Genomic DNA, 20803 nt, shown 5'->3' with positions numbered 1-20803 from the left:
ACAGAAAACGAACTACGTTTTTACACTTTACCAAACCAAAACATTCCATGTTTATTGCAGCATAAGCTACAATTCTTGCAACTCAAGATTAGCAAGATCACACTTCACAATTCAACTTCTCAAGTTCACACATCACAAGTCACTTCCCTCTCGATAACTGCAAGCAAGATAGTTAATGAAAAAAAAAGAAAAAATAAGTGAAAGTAATGCAAAGAGCAGCTGAAGAGTTAAACTAAGCAAAGAGGACAGCTAAGAGAGGACATTACTACATGTTTACTCAGAATATAGCCACAGCAGCTCAAGATGTTAGTATCCTCAGAACAATTTTATCTGAACAGCCTAATATAGATTTAAGTTAAGCCAACTAATTTTGCCCTGAAACAGCTAAGAATGCTCATATTCATTTATTTTGTTTTCAGAGCTACTAATTTAAAGTGAAATATATCCTAAATTAAGATAATCTACAGTAGGTTTGATTTAAAAAGGGAGGGAGGGAAGTGGGCTTCCACATTTTCATGGGTTTTGCTATTTTTCCTAGGACATCATACATACAGCAGCAATCCTTCCACCAAACTGTAAATGCAGCTACACCCTTGTAATGCAAAAAAACCCCATAGATAGGGCTTTCACTGGCATAATTCCAACTTTATTTTTCACTATGAGTAGCTGTGGAAGATACTAAAGTCTCCAGTTGTCAGTTAACTTGTTAAGTGAAAATTTAAAATTTAGAGTAAAAAGGTTGTTGCAGCTAAGGAACTAAGCGTATAAGACAAACGTGGTTTGTAATGAGAGGTAATTCTGCACTGTTTTTGTAAATAATAATTAAAAAAAAAAAGCCTAAAAGAATGGTCAGGTTTTCCCAGCCATAACACATTTGGTATAGTAAAAAGATACTGTCTTTCTCTCTACATCTCAAGTCAAGTTTATATAACTAATATCTAATACCTACCTAATAACACAAATGAGAAAACTGAGCAAAAAGCATTTTCATAGTCTGATACACAAAATAAGCTAAATCACTTCTCATTCTTTTGTTGCAGGAGATTGTTCAAATGGACAAAATGAAAAGCCCAGCTAGCCTGCTTGCTGAAAGCTCCTGTATTTTCCTTCAGTAATTCATTGACAATGAAACCTGTTTCAAATACTCTTCATGTTTATCTTGCATCAGTTCTAAACAAGAACTCCTTTTCACATTACTCACAGCTTTCTTACTCACTGGAGACAAGTTTACAGTGCAGTTTAGCAAGGCCAGTTTACTAAAGTTGTATTAGTTATACATTTTCTTATTGTTTCAGAGAGCAATAAATCAACTGCTACAAAGAGTCGCTTTCTTGCAATGCAGGGAACAGACAGCAGACAGCTTTTGTGAGACTAAAAGATTAAAGCAACCTGACTGAGTTGCACTGAAATGGATCAGAAGCCTTTACAGGATCTCTTTCAATGGGGATTTGGTAGCTTCTAGAACAAGCAAAATAACAAACAGGGCAAGAACTTAAATTATTCTAGCTAGATCCACAAGAGCGCAGCTGTATACGATCTAAAAAAATCATCAGAACAGCTCAGTAGTTTTCTGGTTCTACTTTATTTCCTAGTGTTAAAAGGGGGGCCAAGAGCACAAGCCAGGCTGCACTGTAATTTACACCTACTACACAGTGATGCAGTTACTGGAATGGTTATTGAGCAATTACAATAGTTATGCTATCAGGAACACTACAAAAAAGTTACCATTCTGGATAACAGCAGTACGTGTTCACATGTCAGTGTGCTTCTACCTATTCTTATTGCGGAAACTTTCCGGGAGGAACGTTACACTTCAGTGGTAGAGACTCTTTTGTTAACATAATATTATACTTGTTTCCAACAATTAAGATTTTAAAATACATTCAACTATTTTTAGTTGTTTACAAACGCAGTCTAGTCTCAGAATTCTCAAATGATCGTAATCACACTTGCCAACACCAAGCCCTACCAAATTGGCTAGGGATAACTGATCCACAAATATTTCACGTTACACACACAATCCTAAGGCAACAGATGTAAACGAATAATGTTGACACCTATTTAAGTGAGTACAGGACACAATGTCACATACTTTAGCTAGCACTAACGCTTCAAGATGCAAGCCCCCACCCTTGGCTCCACAATGCTACCTCCTTTGTGTCACCAAAAATGCTTGCGTGATCTTTTAATAAACCAGATCCAGGAACTGTTCTGGGTTAAAGCCAACTTTTCTTACTACGTCAGGTTTATCTGGACTAGTTCACCAAGGCAGCTCCTCATATTTGACAAAGGCAGAGGCATGGCAGGAGGTCAACTGCTGCTTTTGACAGTAATACTGGCTTAAAATACATATTGAAAAAAAAAGCCTCACACATCAGAGATGAGAGAGAAGTACAAGAAGCCATATAACCTAGCCCACCATAGTACCTACAAACTTTTCTTGGTGCATTTTTCTCTATAAAGCCTTCCTATACCAGTGAAGAACTGCAATCAACATCGTCTTATCCAAAGAAGGCACAGTTACATACTACACACACACATAAATTTTTTAAAACAGGATTTAAAATGACAAATATTTTTAAAACTAGAGAAAAATAATGTACCTAAGTTGAACTCAAACAGAAAATGGAAGCATGGGGGAGGTCCTATGTCTGGACCAAACTGTATGGTGTGGTCGGAAGACTCTTCCTACCAGAACCTAGTCAGAATACTGGAAAAAAGATGCCTATTGACATCCTTTCATTAAAACGTTTACAAGACTCCTAACATAAGTCATTTAAAGGAAGAATTTTGCAGTAGTATGTTTGAGCTCTTTTTCAGCACAAATGCCTAGGGTGGGGGTTTGGTATGTGATACATTTGGTATCCTTTCTGTAACAGCTGTGTTGAAGGTCTATTCAGAGATGAACTAGATCTAATTCTAGTCAGATTTGGAGGTAGAAAAGCAGTTTATAGTTTAGGACAGGGTAGCTTTTTACATGTCAGTATACACAATCCCTGAGCTGTAAAATCTTCATTTCCACAGAGGTATGAAAAACTGAAATGCTTTTCCACTTTTTTTCCACTTTTTTTTTTTGAAAAAAAAAGCTTTAACATACACAAAGCAGCAGCATATACAATCACACAAAGAACGTGACATCCTCTGGAATACAGACTAAAACATCTTTTAAAAAAAAATTGGAAAAAAATACACAGAAATCTGAACAGATATAAGGGCTTTCGACCACCTCAGACAAACCTTGAGAAGGCACTTTAACAAACTGTTACTGAAGTGTTTTGCTGGAATAATAGTGAAAAAGCACGACGGATCCCAATACTAAAACTCTTATCTGAACTCTGCCCACCAGCAAGCCATATGATTTCCCCACGTGATCACAACACACCTGTAACACTTTCAGAAGTTCATTTTGCTTTCTTCCTAAAAATTTCTTCAAAAAGACTTTCTAGAGTGCTAATACCTGTGTATTACATAGCAACACCATCATTACAAAATACATGGTCAGTCAATGTTTGCCTTTCAAGTCCCTACTACTTTTGACGCTATAGTTCACATCGGTTTTCAAGGGACATTCTATCTTGAACTGATTTTCCAAAAGCTTTGCTTTCAGATCAAACCTGAATGAGAGACAATAAAATATGCTGATCTACTTTAAAAGCTAACTCATTTAATATAACACTTACCTGTGCAGTTTCTGTCATTTTCTGTTCAAAATCAGATTTAACTGCAGCATATTTCTCCACATACAGTTTGTAGGTATCTGTAGCTTTTTTCAATTTAACTGCTGCCTATAGAAATTTAAAAAAGCTGTCAAATGTTACATATCCAGTCTGTTCCAATGCTTTCAGTCATTAGTAGTAGTCAGCCTATGACGAATTATAAAAAAATTCAGGTGCATATCAACACAGTGAATTGTCATAACAAAATTTTACAACCAAATAACTGATTCAAGCCTTTAGAGATATCTATTCAAAGTTGTATATAAACCATATAACCATTTTAAAAGAGAACAAAGATACGCATACTAAAGTTGTTACCCCATTTAAATCCCTTCTGCTTTTCAGAAATGACTAATTTTAAAGTACTTCTTTTGATATCAAATTTTTAAAATTGTAGATCTGAAGTTAATGATTAGCTCTTTTGTCAAAGATACAGAAAAAATAGGAAGAAAGCAGGGTGAGAATACAGTGCAAACAGAGCTTTAGTACAATTTGGAAAGAGGTAACAGTAAAAAAAGAGGCACTTTTTTTCTTTAGAAGTGGAAGAAAAATAAGGAAAAAGATATCCAAGGAAAAAGCACAGGCCTTACATCAATGAAAACTAAGAGAAGATATTTGAAACAAAAGATTATGAAGAACACGCTGATGACCACATTTACGCAGCTCAGACTTGTTCACCAACAGTCCTTTTTGGCTTTATAATTTATTAATCTGTTTCATTATTTGTTGCCATTAAACCGAAATTATCTTTTTGTGAGCTTAACATTCTTAAAAGATAAAGAGAAATACAGGAGAATCCCAAAATTAGATCAAAAGCAAAATTGAATTAAGTGATTATTTTTAGTGGAAAAAAAACTATTTTCAAAGTTTACAGTATGACACACAGGATATGAAGTTTTTGGAATCTTTGATAATATTGCTATCTCATCTCCAAGTTAAAAATCAGTTAAAATAGATTTTATTCCTCTTGAACATCAGCTTTTTATAGCTTCTTTGCTCAACATGCCTAGTTTATCTCCTTCAAATCTTCCATCAGTTAAAATTGAAAAACATTGCTGAATTATTAATGACATCAGTAAAGACAGTTGTATAATATATGTTTTCCATTTGTTTTATTTCTAAACAGCTCTCCTCCCTTCTTTCAAATGAAGGCCATCAGTTTCATAGTAAAAATGGCAACTACTTCTTATTTGCAATGAGTAAACTACTACTTGGAAAGCTGACCACTATCTATGACTTTCAAAGAAATTAAAATCAAGACGCCCTCTGGAAAGAGGTCGTTATATTTTGGGCTTTAAAGAAAAATATAACTGAAAATCATGAATAGTAGTATAGTGTTAACACACATTCAGCTACGAAAACAGCAATCAGGACTTCCAAGGAAGAGAAATTGAAGCTGAAGTTCCACAAGCACTTTTCCAGTTACAGAGACAGCCTAAGCAGATCTTGCTCACATAGTCCTTTAAATCCAGCACGACAGAGGCAACTTGAAAATATCACACTATATAAAGAACATGGATACTGATCCTTTAGGCATTTTAGGATGGCATGACAGGATGTATCAAACATCAGTCACTTCCCTTAAACTTTACTTCATTATTCTCACTCTTGTACCTCCACATAGGGGAATTCCCAGGAAGAAAACAGTCCAGTCTTGTTTCCCAAATACAACTTACTATACCAAAAGTACAAAGTGCTTTATGAACACTTAGTTTTAATAAAGTTAAGGTGGGTTTGGAGTAAGATGGTGCCAAATTTAATCACTGAAAAGAAAGGAAATGCAAAGTTGCAAGACTTTTAAAATCAGATTTTTTGTGAAGTGTTAGGTAGCTGAAACCACATATGCATGGGATTTTGACACAAAACTAAAACATTCTCTGCCTCTTGTAACCATGTCTAACTATGAGCAGAACTATCGGTGTATGTGCTGAAGAGCATTTATGGAAAGTGCTTATTCAGTAAGACCGACAAAATGGTCAAACAGGCGAACGCTACATGATTAACCAATAATCTGTTCTGAAAACAGGATGTGTGTATTCTCAGGTGTAGCAATTGCTAGAACTCTATTTAGCAGACTTAGTAACTGAAAGCACGAGGATCAGTCAACACTTTTTTGGCAAGTCATTATAAATAGAGAAGTTGACATGTCAGGGAACAACAGGAAATTATTACGCAAGTTAACACTAACTTTCAGCTTCAGTTAGTTTAATGAAATTACATATCTCACTATAAGATTCCTCCTCAGATTCTTCAGTAGAGTATTTCTCCAAATATTTGGCTCTACAATAAGCTCTTATCAGACATTTGCTACTTTATCGTGTGGGCGCTTATTCCATGCTTTGTGATAAAGTAGCTGTCCTGTGATTTTGATACAAATGTTTTTCATGTTTTGCTAAAAGTAATAAACCTGTTCTTTGCCAAAGGAAAAAATTAATGAATATAATCGTTGCTACCAGGTTTCTGAAATGGCAAGCGTGAATCTGAATAAAGACATAACTGGAGAGAATGCGGGGTCAACAGTCCCCATTGGGAACATTATTTTTGAAGTATTAGCTGGGCATTCAACTACAGCCTAATTGTTCTGAGAAAAGTATTGAGGGAAGATGCACAAAATAATAGAAAAAAGCCTTCATGTGTGTCATCCTATGGAGCTTCCTCTTTCTTCCTTCAGCAGGTAAACAGTCCAGACTGATCATTTTTTGTTTTCTGCTGGACAAGGGATTACAATATTATATCTTAAAAGCAAGCCTTCCATGAATTCAACCTTTCCTACTGAAAAGTTTTAATCTATTTACAAAAATTCTGAAAAATTATATTTTGAATAGTCTACCAGGAAATAACCTGTTATCCTACACATTTCTGATTCATTCCTAGAAGCCAACAGTGACTGTCAGTTGAGACAGAAGGTAGGAGAAAAGCTAGGTTTACATCACAGACAAAACAATTAGAACAAACTCAGAGGGATCACTTTTGATAATGAGTGAAAAGATGATAATCAGCTCTCCTATCTGTTTATCCAACATGACAGTAAAAAAGGCACTAAACCATTCAAACAAGGGCAGAGTCCCAGACCAGATAAATCAAACAGAAATAGGCAGAGGTACCAAGTTTTAAAAAGATACGGCATAGTCAGAGACAGGGACGCATGACTGCTTTCCTCTACTACCTATGTTTCTTCAATGGATCAAACTCACCCAATGAACCAAGGACAATACTAAATACAGCATCAGAATACTCACCCTTTGGGATTTTGGTCCATGTAATTGGAACCTCTTAAATTAGTACAGAAAGTAACATTCACTTGTTTTTCTTTTCAATGGAACAGGCTTCAAACAGTCCTGTAATTAGCTACTTCGTCTCAGCTGAAGGGACAGAACAAAACTTCCTACTCCTTAATTCAAAAACAAGGGCACTGAGTGTTTGTGTATTTACCTACAGAAAATTTATCCAAAAACATAATAGACGCTGAAACAATTATAGACAGTATTTGTAAAAGTCAAACAGAATTATTGCATGATGCAGATAATTACAAAAAAACCTACCTTAAACAAAACAGAACAAACAAAACTACCTTATCAACCTCTCTCTGTGTTGCTCCTTCCTTTTTCAATCGTTCTTGTTCGACACACTTTGTGTTGTAGTTTTCCTTTGACTTCTGTAAGGCCTGAGTGATACTTTGAATATTTTGCACTGCTTCCAATGTTCCTGAAACCTCTTCTTTAGTCTGTCAAATATCACATAGTTGTCAAAACCAAATAATTTTAATGGTAATAATTTTAATGGTAATAAGTGACTGAACATGCATATGAAGAATTAATAACCTTTTTATAAGCTTTGATTTGTTCATCTCCATACTTGTGAACTTCTTTTATTAGCTCTTGTAATCTTCGTACAAGATCCAAGTGACAGCTTGCTAGTTTTTCTGTTGAGGTTTTGAAAACATCCCAAACAGGTGCAAACGTCCTAGAGGAAAAAAATATATATTTAATGCTGATCTGGATTTTCTCCCTTTGATTAGCTACAATATTTTTTATAGTGCTACAGTATTAGTGATACGTTTACAGAAATTCAGCTCTGTTCCTAAAACTGAAACAAACAAAATACCTCAAAACTGCTATAAGTTATATTCTTATTAAATACGTTCCAACTGTTCTAGGAATAGTATCTGCTAAGTTTTCAGTGTGTGCTGTTTTTCACTCATTAGTCATGTAGAGTCAATACAAGTGAAACACAGAAGTTCACTCAATCTCTCCTGTCTTCAATACATATGAATGGCAAGTGATATTCCTAAAGATGATGCAAGATCAGCTCAAAAAAAAAAAAAAAAGAAAAATCTAAAAAACTTTTAACATGGAAAAATATTTCCATGTAAATACGTGAATAGCACAAAGAAAAAAATATTTGGCTAGTTGATTTTCCAGTTGTTTTACATCACCACAGCACCAAGATGTAGAAAAAAATGTTGGCCAAGATGGTCTGTGTCTAAAAGTGATTTACTGATTAACAGAGATTAACCATATGGTGAAGGATAGTGGGGTCAGGTCACGCCTCAGATCTGAATTTCTATACTGAATGGACTACTTCAGCTATTCTACAGATATGGCCCTGCCACAGTTTCTTGATCAATGCTGCTGAAAAAGCAATACATGGATAGCTTTTAAAGCACTGATGTTCAAGCTTACATGCAGATAATGAACTTTTGAAGAGAAGCAACAACTGGTATCAAATTACCCGCTGACGAAAGCTCTTCGTATTTCCAGCTGGGATTATCACAAATAAAAACATCTTTAGCATCATCTAAGAAGTCTGAGCTGTTGGCAGTATCTTTCTAATGAAAAAACATCCATTAATCATTCTAATATTTAAATTCATATCCTGCATATAAAATTTTAATTAAACTATAGAATAAGTCTGTTATTGAAAAGTCTCTTTCTTAAGACCCCTGAGAACAGCACCAACATTTGGAAAAATAGAAGTAATGGAAATAAATTTATTGCCACATTTGCAGACCATATGTTCTCTCCTTATAGGCTTGGGCACACAGACTAAAAAGTCATGTCCTTTATCATGTCCAAAATGACCTTTTTTTTTTTTTTGTTATAGCTGCATGATAAAGTGGCAAAGTTATAGCACCCTCTGATCCTTCAACATCATCAATAAAACAGTCAGAACCAAACTCGACTCCTAACACTTACGTAATTAATTATTTCACTTTTGTACACACTTACCCAAGTTGCGTGTAATTGCTTGCCGATTTGGCTAGTTTTGTCATTGACCTTGAATATGCCTCCTCTATCGTAGCCCTGTCAAAGAAAGCAATCAAAAGCAAAATCAACGCAGTTTTGAAGACAGATGAATATGCATGCTAAAAGCGCAATGCAGAGGACTTTTACTTCAGCTGAAAACAGCTACATATTAATGACCCCTCAAAAGCTATATGCAAAGCACGGAAGTATGCTAAAAATCTGACTGAGAACACTGTGGCAGAATATTGCTTGGAAATATAAACAAGCAGCTCAAGATTTTAATAAATGATTCCTCTCTTCCCTGCTATTTTCCCTCTATCTTTAACAGACCTTAGCAACAATTAGTACAAAGGGATATCACGATCATCTGCCTAACATTGTCTAAATACTACAGATTTAGAGAGCTGCAACATCAAATATATTTGTAACAAAAACATTGAAATAAAAAGCTAAACACTTATGAAGCAAGCACATTTGTTCACATCAAACAAAATGGGATTTTGTCTTGCCTTTTTGTAGATGTAGGTGAGGGGGGTTAGTACTGTATTTTTTAGAGCATTCCGATATTTGAGTTTGGAAAGCACTATAGTACATTGTTCTGTTGTTTGTATTTATTTTTAACGAAGATTCTCTCTGTACACACTGATTTCTCTTAGATGTCCTTTTGCCTAAAAAAAGTTTAATTACACTTTCCTGAATTCAAAACCACATGTTTACTCGTCTTTTGGAGAGTCAAAATCCAAGGGTCACCATAGATTTCCTTATTAGAGCCTGTGCTGGGGCAACTGCCATGAAACAACAGACACCCACAACATATCAGACCAGTGACTCCCTGCAAGTCCTTCCTCTACCATAAGTGAGATGCATCTTCTTCCTCTCCTTTTACGAAGCTAATGATACACGCTACTTTAACTTTCTGCCCTAAATCAATACTTAGTATGTAGCATCAGCTTAGATTTGGAATCATCTTGGATTTCAGCAAATACTGCAATTGCCCCTTCTTGAAATTGCAAAAGCTTGAAGTAATTTTCCTAGTTATAACACCTTTATTTGTGAGGAGTAGAACAAAAAAAAAAAAAAAAAGGAAGACTGAGAATTCACTTCTTTCTCAATTTACCATGCCTGTAACCACTTATTGCTGAGATAGATGTCTTTATTCCTCCTTCACAGCAATATTTCTCAAGCACAAAGAATTTTCTTTTGGAAATATGAAACAAAGTCGTATTTGCCATCTGAAACTTTGACAGAGGAGCACTTATCTAAATCTACCAAACTTCCAACGTAACAAGACAGTCAGTTGGACTGTCAACTTAGAAATAGGTATTAAGTATGTTATTTTTAAATGTTTACCAAAGAAAGTTGTATAATACAGTAACTCAGTTACATTTTAAATCTCACAAACAATTTATAAAGTTCTTCACCATGTGCAAATACCTTTCTCCCCGTCTCCCATGTGCAAGCATTCTTAGTGATCTAAAAAAAGTTTAGAAATTTCCAAGGCTGGGAATTCCTGCCCACTGGGCAGCAACAAACGCAGAGATGGAAGACACCCTGATGCATCTTTAATTTATAAGTTGAATATAGTATTTTGATCAATTATCAATAGTTTACATCAAAGTTTTCTTGATTTAATAGTTCAGTGCCTTTCTTGTAATATGTCTGACTAAAATCCACACCTCTTCTTCAGAGCACGTTAGAAACACTAACACTCAAAAGATGCTGTCAATGAGCACTTGAGCAAGTGTATCTCCTTCATTTGTTATACCAACTGACTTCCTGGAGCAATCTGATGTTCAGGTAACATACTATAAACACTTGACTAAATGAGTGTTGATTTATTTGAAAATCTGTCTTTCCTTAGAATTTGCTATATATTTCAATTGAGACGGGAACACGTGCATTGACAGTTTCTTCTGATCAAGGAGTTTCTTTTTACAGCACTTAAAGACAAATAGTGCAAACAAAAAAAAAAAAAAAAAAAAAGGTTTGAAAGACTTCTGGAATCAAGCCAGCACAATACCTATCCAGTTCCAAGACTCAGTTCACTGTTTTCTTACATATAACCATTTTAGTTGCTAAATACATGCAAAACCAAATCCTACAGTTTGCTTATAACATTTTCCCACTATTTAAAATCAGTATTTTTAAAAAGATAAAACAACCTCTGAGGGCAGCTCACTTTTTTTTTTTCACCCCTTTAAAAATAAAATATGTAGAAATTTTGTCAACAGTAGAACTGAGACACACATCTTTTAACAGAAAGGTATCCCACCTCACCAAGATTTACTAACACTGAGCAGACTGTCAGCACTACATTCGCTCTCTCTGGAGACTTATTTCTGAATGTTCGAGAAATCAGTAACGACCAACTGAACAAGGCTTTCCCATTTATTGTAGCAGAACTTCTGGTCAGAAAGCAGTAAAGAACCATAGCTCCGCTTGTCCTTCCGTTCTTTTACTACTCAACCATTAACAACTACTCAAGGACAAAAATAAAAAAGTAAAATAACATTGTTGAAAATTGAATTGGCATTGAATCACTGAACATAGCCCAGAAAAATTATCTGTCACTAACGAGCTTATAAAGTTGTATCTGTAAGGAAGACTGGAGGGCCCACAAGGATAAGCAGCTAAAGGTAATAGTCCAAGGGCCAGACAAGTCTTGGTAACGTTCAAAACATCCCAGATCCAGTCAAGGAGGAAACCTTCTGCTAATTCTAGGAATATTCAGTCGTAAGAGGAGATACAGTAGGAAAACATGGCATGGAGGGAACAATTACACAATTTCAGAAGGTTCATAGTTTAGAAAGAGAGAAAATCTTGACAAAAAATGCTTAAGCGGACAATAATAATAATAATAAACAATTCCAGCACTCTAAACAATCTTCTTTTTTTTTGCTATTTTTATTATTTCTAAGGCTGAAGAAAGGGGAAGAACAGATTCTCCACTGATTAGGCTGCACACAACCAAACACCGTGCTGTGAACAATGCAATAAAGCAAAGAATCCAAGTCAGATATAGCATCAAGTTATTTTTACTTATTTAAATAGGACATTTTACCTTAGGAGCAATATGAGTAGACGGAATATGCTCAAAGAATATGAATGACATAACTGTTAATGACAATGTTGAGCGAAGTGAGTGAGCTTCTCATTTAAGAATGGAGGTAAATCAAAATGCCACAGATTTAAAACTAACAACATTAAATACTATTCCAGATGATGAACAGCATAGATCTATAACTTATTACTATAAAAATTCACTGAAAGCAGGTTTTAAAACAAAAGATCCAAGTACTCGCAAAGGTAACACAAAGCACTCAATTAAAATTCTAAATATTAAAAGCAACTAAGCACTTCTGAAATTAAAAAAAAAAAAAACACTTTTGAGTAGCTTAAATCAAACTGAAAATGTTTTGATTGAACTAAAGGTGTCAGAAATTGCCAACTTGTGAAGTCTTAAACATTTCAAATATCAATAGTAGGATATCCCTGCACTAAATCCAAAGCAGGATTTTACTGGAACTTTGTATGGATTCATAATGTATTTTCCAAAAATCACAGAGTCTCGAAACATAAGATTCATAGGTTTGCGCAGTCCCTCTTGTGGGAGTCTGCTCATCACATAGGGACTCCAGAATTCCCGTCTCTACTCAGTGGAAAGGTTTTGTCATTTTCACCACTTCAATTCACTTTGAAACTGATACAAATGTCAGTGTCACTGAGTACCCACCACACCCAGGGTGGTTACATTTACTGGGAAATTCTTGAAAATTTTTTGTCAAGGTGAATTTCAAGCCAAACTTGAAATTTTGATGAAAGTCTGTTTTTTTGGACTGTTCTTTCTAGAAAAAATCACTGAAGGAAGCTCTTAATAGTCTTTTCTATGCGTCATCTGGTGTCAGCAACTGAGTAAAACTAAATTCTGAAGCAGACATATCATTAATCTGGTCCAGAACGGGAATTCTTATGTTCCAAAGAAACAACACTGTTTCTAACAATCCCTTAAAAGCTAAAAAATAGCACTAGGTAATCTGTTTAGGAAGTTGTCAACGTTTACAGATTCCAGTTCTCTCCCTTCCACTCTATAAAGAGGAACTTGTTTTTCTTCCTATGGATGAATTTCTTTTCCCTATGCATCACTCCTTTTTCCTCAAACAACCTAATTTCTCAGCCTTTTAATCTGAAGGTATCATTTTTTAAGATTTTACTGGCAGTTGTTAATATCCTAACTCTGTATCTCTGGTCAAAAACATTATATCAAAGACTGATACAATTTTTACTACTTAAGAAATTATTCCTTTTCTTCCAAACACGAAGAGAAACTGGGATCAATTTAAAATAAACAGCTCAACACTTAACCTGACATTTCTAGCTTTCTACTCTTATTATTTAAATCAACCTTCAAATTAGAAGCTTGTTATTAATTGATGGTTAACAGTCACTATTCAATTTTAAGCGAATGGAACAACCCTAGATATTCTTGTAGGGTATGGGATATTTTATCCTGCTCTTTTTATTATATGTATTTTGCATGTTACTACAAAACATAAAGTTCTAAATAGAAACCACAAACAATATGTCAGAGCCAGTATTAACAAAGATAAATTCTTACCTTTCTCTAATAAAGTCTGCTAATTCTTTTGTTGACAAATGTCCATGTTTCATGTTGTGATATAGGACATCAAAGCCATTGTTCCTTTCCCCCTAAAGATTAATAAAAAGAAAGGAGAATCATCAAACACAACATGTTAAAGCAATTACAGAACAAAGTATAACCTGTATGCCTTTTAACAACCGATCAAGTTTCATGCTTCATGAGCGGAATGGTTATTTCTAACTCCTCAGCCTTCCCCACCGCCCATCCCCAATTGCTCTGTTAGTCCCTGCAATCCCATATACAACAACACCGGAACCAAAATTACCTCAGCAGCCATTACTACCCCGCTTGCGAAACCTAATGCAACTCTTCTGTTATATATTTCGAGGCTATAATCAAAAGCATTTATTTTATGGATTTCTTCAGCTCTTGTATTGTTTTACTCCCTGTCTTATTGAAAACATTTAATATTGCCTTCCCCTTCCATTCTTTCACATCTTTCATTATTTCCCATGAAGTGAAATTCAAATTTTGGGATCATCCGATACCCCACCTCCCCAAGTCTTCAGATACTCTATTTTTTTCTAAAATTGGTAAAACCACAAAGCTCTTCCTTTCCACAGGTAACTTCCCTTTGTTCTTAAATTTGGAATTAAAACTTAAAAATACTTTCCAATCAGTAAGACAAATCTCACCATTAAAAGTGAGACAGTGTCCTACACACCAGTTAATAAGCTCAGCCAGCTTATCACTTTGGCACTGTGTTGAATTCCCCCAGACAGGAGAAAGCAACAATGGGAATTAAAGGAAGGTGAGGCAAGACACGGCATGGCATAATAGCACTGCTACTACAAGTGAGAGTTTTCCTGTTGATCTATCCATTCCTCACCTCCCTTAGAAAATCTTCAGATCCACAATGTCATTGCTACAAACGACACAGTAGTACTGCTCTCAGGAAAACTGCACGTATGTTCAGAGTGAAACGGAAGGAAAGATGGGAAGTAGGATACTGAACTTCTCACAATGGCAGCTCTACATTTCCAGTGAGAGGGGCCTGAGGATATGGTCATAACATCCCGCCAATCCTTTCTGTCCCTTTTGTTCTGCAACAGCTTGTTTGTGCAGCAACAAGGTACACATGATCAGGGAACTTACACAGCTGAAAAATAAAGCTAGTAAATAAAGTTCAGTGATCCAGATCATTATGAGGACGCAAACACCTGTACTGCTACTGCAGAAGAGGTGGGAGCGGAAAGCTTGGGGCAGGTAGGGATCTGCCAACCTAAGTAAGTGGAAGTAGCCACAGATGAATGGAAGAACCTTTCAGCAGCCACAGTAGTAGCTCCACATACATTAAATGTGAATATTAGGTAATACGACAGTCTTTTATCATGAACATAAGAAGCTCCCTTAAAGGATACCACACGAATAGACAAAAAAATTCACAAGTAACAGATGAATGAAGGCAATTGGACTCAGATTGCTAACCAGAATTATTAGATTTACTTGTTCCAAGCATCAACAGAAAAAAAGTAAAATAAATGGTCCTAAGGTTGCAGTAAGTTGTAAGCTGAAAAAGTTCATCAAAATGCAGATCAGTTTAGCATAAGTGCACTTGCAGAAAGGTCTGTAAAAACTAGTAGCAGAGCTAAACTGAATATACTAAAATACAGCAAAGAGAACTATCTACAGAATATGGATTTTACAAGTTTGACAAAAAAGGATAAGAACACAAACTAGTACAAAATATATAAATTGTGCTTTTATTGTTATGTAGTCTTACTATTTCAAGAACAAGTCTAACTGTAAAAGTTCAATAAACTGTTTGGAGCAATTAATGATACTAAATATAGTGCTCTACAAACAAGTTTTTAAATACTCTGCACGTGGGGAATACAACTAAGAACTAATAACTAACAAATTAGGTTTGAGGAAGCCAGAACTAATTTTATTATGAATAAGATCTCTGCAAAAAGTAAATAGTTTCAGCACCCTTTCCCTGATACCTAACTACCTTTCCTTGCAGTATGAGGCACAAAATAATTTTCATTACTGCTGCAGTAATAGGTACCTTATTAACTTTCTGTATTTACTCTACAGAAATGCTGATGAATGCCACCACATTACTGAAATGCCAGAATGACTCTATGAGACCTCACTGATATTTTCAATCATGATACAAAATTAAATCATTCTTTAGCCACTCTGAAGTCATTGTTGTGCCTAAATCTGGAGATAAACATTTACCAGTAAGTGTCATGCATTTCTTCCAGAAAAATTACTAAAATGCTCCTTTATGAACTGTTCTCTCTTTCCCTGTTTTAACGTGTTACTAAGCTGATACATTGCATGCAATGTGCTGAATACAGACTGCTTAAAAACTTCTAAAGTGACTTTTCATAACGGGGTAGCTTTTAATCTTTTCTATACTGGAGCTCCATAAATTTCCTGCCTGTTTAGAATACAGGAAGGGTAGCACAGCCATGACCCAGTGTCTAGCTGCTGTCTTCCTGAGGACTGATAACGTATCACAAACGTAACTTTGCAAAGCCTTACAAAACGGCACGATTCGGAACAACCAATTCCCAACATCTTCTTGTTCCCTAACTGCAGTGAAAATTTCTGCAAAGAAACTAATTTTTCCACTTAACTTTTTTGGTCAGTTCTACCCATTCTTGACCTCATGTCAACAGCAGAAAGCACAGCAGAGAAACAGAACAGATATTTTGCAAATTAAAAAAAATTAATTGAAAATCACATCTTTTATCACATCTTTTATATGTTAACAATAGTTATTAATCCAAGAAATTATGTGAAAGATACATTAAAGTTTAAACAATGCAGCAAGTCCAAAGCAGAATCCCAGAACTGAGAGACTAGGCGCTTTAAATTTGGCATAGCTATAGAACCTGTTTTCACTTACTAATAACAATGCCAAGCGTCAGGCTGTCTTATCCATATCAAGCTCTACCTGTAAACACACACATCTAGACTTCGAAACTGCACATTCAAAACTGTTCAATTATTTACATGCTACATGATCAAGAGTACTGATGATTAACCAGATAACAATTCTATAAATTACGTATTTTCCACTCATCTCTGGAGACATACACCTATGTCAAATACGGTATGATATCTCACTGCAGAGGGCAAACATTTTTCTGCAGAGGAAAAGCTATGCAGCCCATCCACAACTGCTTTATTTAGCAGTCATTTTCATGAAGACTGATTCAAATATTCATACACTGATCAGAGTTAAGGTTTTGTATTCAGGATAAAGACAGACATATATGCTGTGGCTAAACAGAAAAAAGGTGGCTGAACTTAAGAAAAACAAGTATATATACTGTATATCCATATACATGACAAATCTGCTCTTTTTTTGGATGTTTTTTCTCAGCATCCCCCCAATACGTTGTACAAAATTCTGCAGATGGAAGCTGTATATTAAGCCACTTTTCTTCATTCAGTATTTTTATTCCCTAATGCCTGATTCCAACAGCAATATCTGGGGTCACTGAAAGTCCAGCACTAGCAACAGACTTCCAGATCAGTGTGAAAGATCACTCTGTGAATATCATTTTGGAGGTAAAATGCCATCTGTTGAGGATGATGCTGTCTCTGCAAAAAACAACTGTAAGACTGTGTATGAGAAAGTACAATTGAAGTGGTTCCCTCTCCATGTAGTCTCCATTTCATTAGAATTTTATTAAGAGTTTTCTCCTTTTTCCCTAGAGCTAACAAAACTCTTTTCAGAAGCTGGTGTACTTGTTGAGGTTTCCCATTTGGCAACACCATAAAAGAGTAGGTGTAATGTAGATGCCTTCTGACAGCAAGCCATAAGAGGAAAGACTTCTAATATAAGTAAACACCTCATTTAAATAAGCCTACAATGAGATACCACTGACCAGCTTTGCATACAAAGTAAATTGGAATCACAGAAAGTGAGAGGAGAGAATCCTTCCATTACTCTTCATCAAAAAATAACTGCTATGCTTTTCTCATGGAAATGAAAGTAACCCTGTCAGCAATTGTCAAGTCAGAATTCAGTATTTCCATGACTTGTGCATAACAGGAAACAGATTACAGGAACTCCTTGTTTTGCTAAACTATTTTTATTAGACTTTAAAAAAATTTTTAAATAAGTTTGTGTTCCTACATATAAAGATAATTCTGAATTTAAAACCTGCATTTGGTACAGTAAACAAATTTAGGGGAATTTGTAGCAATATTTATTTCCTATGTTTCTGATCAAGTTGTATAAGGACAGGCTCTGTCTACTTTGGACTAAAACCTTAAAATATTAATGTGTATTGGTGCAAAAAGCTAACACTCTCTGTATAACACCCTCTTTTTACCTAATGCAAACAAATGTTCCTTAATTATTAAGGTCACTCTAAAGTTTCCATGATCGGTCAGATATTTACTACTCATTTAGTCAGTGGGAGAAGCAAGAAGAGGACAGCTGCAAATAGTGTTTTGATAGCAAAACTTAGCAGGTGAGACATTAAAAGGCACATGTACTTAAACACTTTGATTTTGTCAAACTTTAGAAGACTGATCAGAGAAGTTCAGATAAAGACAGTTCTTTTCCTAACCAAGTTCAACAAAGTAAGAACCACTGGACAATAGCTGAATGACTATCACTTTAACCTATGCTTTTATAACTTACACTAGTAGCGGCTGAGTGTGCATGATCATCCTTCACCACTGTTCAGCCTTCCAGACATGATCACATTACCACATTACATTGAAGGAACGGAACAGAATGAGAAAACTATACTCGTTATTATAAATCACTTCAGTCATAGCCTTTAGTCCTTTTTCAAAATAGCCTCCAAAGCCCACAACTTATTCTCTAGGAAACAGTCAAGCAAACACTTGAGCTGCAACATTTGGAAATGCTGTTTCAACTTAATTACAAGGATTTCTTTCTAACCATAAAAAGTTTAGGTCTTTATCAAGTTCTCATTTTATGAGCATTTGAAGTAAATTAATCTCTAAAATTTAATTTTCAGATCCTAGTTTTGATGTACCATTATAGCCTTACTGAACAGGAGACTAATAAAAAAAATTGAAGTAGTAAGCAAAACAAAACTAATCTTCTAGGAGGCATGCATATTTTAGTGAATTCTTGTTCTTATGATTTTGGTCATTACTGCATTTATTAAAAACAACAATCCCATACAGATCAGGAGAATTCCAGCCAGGCTGCCCTAAAAGAGCTTTCTACACTTGTGTTGAAAGCACAACAATAAAGTATCTTTTTTTATCCATAGAGGAGCCTAGCACTCAAATTATTCATTCGTATTTCCCTATATTCCACCAGAATGAATGAATACACAGCATCCAATGGTTTGTCCAGTGCAAACTAATTCTTAAAACTTCTTGCTAGGTTCTGGGTCACAGATAGCTATTGGTCATACTAAAAACCCACCGGGTAATTCTGAATATCTTTTCAAGCTGGGTAAAATTGCTGAACCCAAAACATTAAATGCTATCACTTGAGTTAAACAAAGCAGATTTAGCCTCTGTCATTCATGTTTTCAACCTTACAACTGCATATGGCAAACATGACATATTAGTGAAATATGACCAAAAAAAGAGCCTCTCTTGTTTGATGAACGCTAAACATTACACGTACACAAAAAGGAAAAGCCTAGAAGAGAAAGAATGTGGGCAATAAAGTTACTTGCTTCAAGAACAGAAAAATTTCTATCCTTTGCCTCTTGTTTGGCTCAGCTCCAGAGTGTCCAGCTGTCCTACAGCTAGTTTTATTCTTAAAAGTACAGCCCACACTACAATGACAGTTAGGGATATGAAAAAAACACGCCCCTCATCAACACACTATGCATGTGAGAATCCTAATAAAGATAATCCTTCTAACAAAAAGGTCTTTTCAATAGAAAAATTTTGTCCGTTTCAAGAAAGTTCCAGAGCTGAACCAATATGCCAACTAATAACTGTAGACAATCCACGCATTAATGTGGAAAAAACAAATCACAACCCCTTTCTATTAGCAAGGCACAAGATTAAACACTTCACAACAAAACCAGAAGATTCTGAAAGTTAAAAGAGCCATGCAGGAGTGGGTTGTATTGCAAAGCAACATTTAACAGCAGTGTATTCTACACAACATAAAATATGAAAGGAAAAGAAAATGACTAAATGACCTCCCTGGAGAAAAAAAAAGACTGCAAGAATTGCATTCAAAACTAAAAGTGCTCAAATTAGGTATTTTCTGAAACTATATGCAGCTTTTTAATAACTGTAAGATTTGGTTAACACAGCTTACAAAATAACTTATTTAACTATTAATTTACAAATATTAATGTAAAAGAACAACAGACTGTGTGCTCATACCCTGTTTAACTATTAATTTACAAATACTAGTGTAAGAGAACAATAGACTGGGAGTTCATTCCTATGTTCCTAAAATGAAAATTACAAATATTAACTATAAAAATCTCCTCTTTACTCATACACTTTGGGAAACATATACTATTCATTATGGTTTATTCATTCATACTGTTGACTTGTTTTCATTCACTCCTATAGGAGCAAGACTTTAATGAAATGAAGCAATAGAACTTCACCTAACCCCAAGTACACTTAAAATAAACTCATTTTAGATGCTCTGATAAACACTGTTGTCATGTTGTTTAAACTGTTACTGCTTCCTACTGTTTAAAACGAGTTCATTTAATTTACCATGGACACTGTATACGTGAAAATATTCTTCTGATAAATATCATTGTGTTATGTTTTTCAAAGTTAGCAATCAGTAGATAATTTTTAATTACATTGTCTCTGAAAGACCTACCAAAAAATTGAGAGCATCTAAATAAGTAGTTGCCTGATCACCCAGGAAACAAACATCTTTTTCAGTTCTAAAGTTTTGAGCAAGTGTAAAAACAAAAGGGACCTGACAATTTCAATTTCTTTCTTCCAGTTTCAATAAATTAAAAGTCAGCTCCAGAGAAGCTCTATGCACAGGGAGAGGACATGTATCTATTTTCTGTACAGGCAGATAATTAAAAATATTTTCAGGACAAAGAGGGAAAGTTTCCAGCCACGTGAAATGCACAAACACAGAGGGAGGAGACTCAACAAATATTGCACAACAGCTCTCCTGAAATTGAGCATCCAACTAAATGCCAAACAGACGAGTAGCCCTGCATAAACATATGAATGGAAGTCCAGATGGAAGCATGACAAGTCTCCATGTCAAGCATATT

At 35.1% G+C, this 20803-nt stretch overlaps 1 protein-coding gene across 3 annotated transcripts in view; it reads right to left on the bottom strand.

Annotated features, from left to right (window-relative positions):
* LOC138064451 (F-BAR domain only protein 2-like) overlaps positions 1-20803 on the bottom strand; it is an 89134-nt gene that overhangs the window by 64323 nt on the left and 4008 nt on the right. For all 3 annotated transcript variants that reach the window (XM_068927080.1, XM_068927081.1, XM_068927082.1), the window contains exons 2-6: positions 13578-13669; positions 8945-9019; positions 7538-7679; positions 7288-7440; positions 3681-3785 (exon numbers count right to left, since the gene is read on the bottom strand). In XM_068927080.1, the coding sequence (XP_068783181.1) occupies positions 3681-3785; positions 7288-7440; positions 7538-7679; positions 8945-9019; positions 13578-13669 (567 nt within the window). The remainder of the gene's footprint in view (positions 1-3680; positions 3786-7287; positions 7441-7537; positions 7680-8944; positions 9020-13577; positions 13670-20803) is intronic.

This window comes from Struthio camelus, chromosome Z, assembly GCF_040807025.1.
Source record: "Struthio camelus isolate bStrCam1 chromosome Z, bStrCam1.hap1, whole genome shotgun sequence".
NCBI lineage: Eukaryota > Metazoa > Chordata > Aves > Struthioniformes > Struthionidae > Struthio > Struthio camelus.
Note: the sequence above shows the minus strand (reverse complement) of the source record. Positions and strands in the feature narration are given on the sequence as shown.